At 33.9% G+C, this 3,908-nt stretch overlaps 1 protein-coding gene across 2 annotated transcripts; it reads left to right on the top strand.

The window, feature by feature from the left end:
* The first annotated feature begins 1,659 nt into the window (after positions 1-1,659).
* Positions 1,660-3,662, top strand: LOC115445235. 2 transcript variants are annotated; one of them, XM_037445727.1, is made up of 3 exons: positions 1,660-2,000; positions 2,520-2,527; positions 3,420-3,662. In XM_037445727.1, exons 1-3 carry the CDS (start codon positions 1,823-1,825, stop codon positions 3,567-3,569), a joined length of 336 nt encoding a protein of 111 aa, XP_037301624.1. In that variant the 5' UTR covers positions 1,660-1,822; the 3' UTR covers positions 3,570-3,662. The 2 variants fall into 2 exon arrangements, 1 of the variants encoding a protein (XP_037301624.1); XR_005113547.1 differs by lacking the exon at positions 2,520-2,527 and having other exon boundaries at positions 1,671-2,009.
* Positions 3,663-3,908: the final 246 nt, after the last annotated feature.

Below are 3,908 nucleotides of genomic sequence, written 5' to 3'. Positions count from 1 at the left end.
AATAAACACTCATATTTTATTCATTAAGAATGACTGGTTTTAATGCGCTGTACTAATCAAAACAATGCCGCATCGTTCAATGTCATAGGAAATAAATGTGTACGGGATAGAACGGTAGCGTAGGTAGGCTGGGGCGCTATTTACAACGTTGCAAACACAGGTAGCCGCAGTCTCAGTAGCATGGCGTGCCCATCAGTCGCCAGAGGCCCTGAATTATTAATGTTCGGGGAACTAACTCCTATCGGGCCAGTGCTGGCCGTCGTTTCGATCGGGTCAGTTTAAAGATTTATCGTCACTTGGTTCGTTCTTTTCTGGAAAATTTTCATTTTCTAGAATGATAAATGGAAGTCAACGTCTTGCTTTAACATTTAATAATATTTAGCTGAAACTTTAAAGGGAATATGGATTAAGCATTTACCCTGTTATATATTATGGGTACTATAATATAATGTGTTTTACTCATAATTTTCGTCACTTTCTTTCTTACGTTAGATAGTTTCGCAATTAAAAAACAGAGATTCATTAATTTTTCATGACGTTTTATATATTTCTTACTTTTATAGATGTTTTAACTCCAACCCATGGTTAATAAAATCTTAATACAGACTTAATTTACGCCAACATACGAAAAGAGCCTTAGCTATTTCTAAGCGACCAAGTCTTACTTAGAAAAAATTCACAAAGATATGCTTAATTAAAAAACAAATTTACTTGATCAGCTATAAGTCAAAACCCGCCATCTTGCCTCTTAATAAGGTTTAAACTAGAAAACCAGTGATATTTTTGACAACTATTTAAGCAATTCTTAATCACCACTTAACGCTGAAGCAAGTTTATAAGTAAGACTGCTAATATAATGTCCGTATATTGAAGAACATCTTTGCGTTCACTCAATGGAATCCTAGAACTAAACCGTCTAGTGTTAGTAGTCTTACAGAATACACGCTGTGCCCATGTCGACTATAGCAACAAATACAAGCCCTCCCAAAGGTGTGCATCTAGTAATTATCTTAAATGCACCGTAAGGAAATCAGCATGTGGGCAGTTAATCTTGCTGTCGGTCTGTGAATGCAATTTCATCGTTTATATGGAAGCTACGGGTTTGGGTCGAATGGTGAAAGTTCTATTCGCATTTGGAATAAACGATTTGTTAATGCACAATGCGTTTGCGGATTATTCGTAATCAGGTTAATACAATTGAATGGAAATTGTATGAGTAGGCGGAGTAGTGATGTTTTTGTGAATAAGTTATTTACATGAAAAGCGTTTATGTTATTAGTTTTTTAATACATAGGTTGCCAGTACATCCGGCTCAAAGGACCGTGTTGAATCGTTGCTTTAAATCGATGTTATTTGCATATAAACGTTTTTAATTTATATTGGCAGCAATTGTTTTTTTTTCACCTGTCACAGCAAAGTAAATAGACCTAATGTTTATTTGGTAAAAGTAATCTAAATTATATTTGAAGTGGTAGGATATGTGTAACGACATATAAAAAAATGACATGGTATTTTTTCACAATACCGTCGAAATTGTGATAAATTCCATCGAGGACATATATGGAAACTAGAACTACCAGTTTCAAATTTAACACCCGTCACAAACCCGAATACTGCAATCTGCATACAATAATAACATGAATCAGCAACACAAAAACAAACAATAGTTGCCTATACGCACTTACTGCGGCTTGCAAGTCAGACGTCAAACAACTTTGACACAAGGGCGAATCGCGTAGTTGTGATAAATAGTTTCCTCAAGAATCATCCAACTGGGCAGTTGTTTGTTTTGTAACATAACCTCAAAATGTATTAAAGCAAAATGAAAATCGAAATTCTTGTGGTTTTATGCGTGATCTGTGTGTATGTGAGTGCTAAAGACTTCGTGGTTGGTACAAGAACTAACAATTTGCTAATATCCACAGAAAAGGTCATAGTAAAAGGCTATCCGTTTATAAAGAGAGATAAGGACTACATTTATACCGACTCGAAGCAAAAGAGTTATCAAGGTAAGATATTTAATATTCTACTTTCCTGATTTAATGGTGTCGATGGCCTATAAGCGTCATTATTTGTGGGTGCCTGATAATTTAACAAATTTGGACTATGTAGTAATGATAATAATTTGATTAAAACACGATAAGATGTTCGTATTTTTGACCCCTTATAATAAAATCACTGCATTACAAAGGTAAGACTATATAGGCTAGACAAAGTGATCTCATTGGTCGTAACTGAGATACAATGCAAAATTATAGGTTAGGTACAGGGTACTCTGATTAATTTCTAACATGAGTCATTATGACCACAGGGAATGAATCATTTAAACTAGATTATCTATGTAGATGAAGATACCACAGACTTATTTAAGTCACCAAATACAATGGTTCTTTCTCGACTTTGATATAAACTTTGCAAACACTACATCTTGGTCTTACATTTCATGGCTTTTAGTAAATACATCCCTATGGATATATGGCAACAATATAGGAAAATGGTAGTTACATGTTCGATTCCAGCCTTGAAAGTATACTGACTTGTAAAATTTGACTACACATTTATTAACAACTCTACTACGATAAAGCCAAACATCTTGAAGCAAGTTGCATACCTAAAGAATTTCATAAAGATATCGCAAATAATTTCAAACCGCAATTAACAAGTGTGGTGGAAGAAATTCTCTATATTAGAGAAAGTCTTTGCCTAAGGCAGTATTTATATCTCAGATATAATTCACAAATAAAATGCTAAAACAGGTAAATCAGTAAAACAATCCTATCGGTGGATTTGAAAATTGTTTAAATACTGTTCGTTCTAAATTAAAATGCAAGTTTTAATTAACTTATTTCAATTCACACACTCTCATAACACTGTGGTAAACCGATTATTGAATTTAATTATTTGTTAATTAAATTAGGAGAACATTTATTAACTTAGCCAGGGATAATGAACTGGCGCCAACTGGACACGCCAAGTTTGAGAATTAAGTGCACTACAATCTGTATTAGTTTATGAAACATTGATTTCAATATTTAATCTCCTTTAACAATTACGGACTTAACCTAATTCCAGATAGTGCTTTCAATAAATTCCAATAGCTGATTGTTGCGTCCAATAAAGTAAATACCTTGTCACCTTGTTAAAAATCGTTCAACTACTGTCTTATCAATAACTTAAATAACGCTATAAATAAAAACGCAACATAGTATCCAGTTCAAGGAATCACTTTCCAAAGTCTCCAGGCCGTATAGTAAAACTGGCCATCATAATCACTTCCACTTCTGCTCGACATTAGATTTAATATATGCATACCATCAGTCGTTAACAATCAAATTCAGCTCATTTTATGCACTTACCAAAGTCTAGCTCAATACATAGAGTAATATCGACGTTCCATCTAATCAATACCGTTGTTACAGGGAATAATAGCGAGGGACCTATCACGCACAGATGGCGAGGTGTCGGTGAAGAGCGGCGGCGTGGGCGCCTCTAACGTGACGCTGCACTTGCAGAGCGAGAGGGGAGAGGGGCTGAATTACCTCATACTTATATTTAGTGATAATAAGTGATGTAATTTGACGCGAATATTCATTCACGCCTTGTTTGATGCTCTTCGTGTTTATCTAAAATTTTTATTTTAAATAAATGTTAATGTAATTATCTATTTGTTTTTATTTAATTTAAGTCCATTACAATGATTAATGTTAAAGTGTAGAACATCAGAATCCATTTAACTAACATATCGAAATTGTTTTTAAAGATATTATCCTATTACATTCAGTTTGTATTATCATTCTACAAACATCGTTTATTTATTTCAATTAGAGCTTTAAATCAAGTTACAGCAAGTGTTGTCTGGCAACATGCCTCACCCTAACATCAAACGAACACAAATCAATTTTAGCGAA

Source organism: Manduca sexta, unplaced genomic scaffold (assembly GCF_014839805.1).
Source record: "Manduca sexta isolate Smith_Timp_Sample1 unplaced genomic scaffold, JHU_Msex_v1.0 HiC_scaffold_2043, whole genome shotgun sequence".
Lineage (NCBI taxonomy): Eukaryota > Metazoa > Arthropoda > Insecta > Lepidoptera > Sphingidae > Manduca > Manduca sexta.
The sequence above is the reverse complement of the archived record's forward strand: the minus strand, read 5'-3'. Positions and strand labels throughout refer to the sequence as shown.

What these genes read in the sequence shown, in the direction of transcription:
- LOC115445235 (XM_037445727.1), top strand. Translation starts at nt 1,823, where the DNA reads ATGAAAATCGAAATTCTTGTGGTTTTATGCGTGATCTGTGTGTATGTG.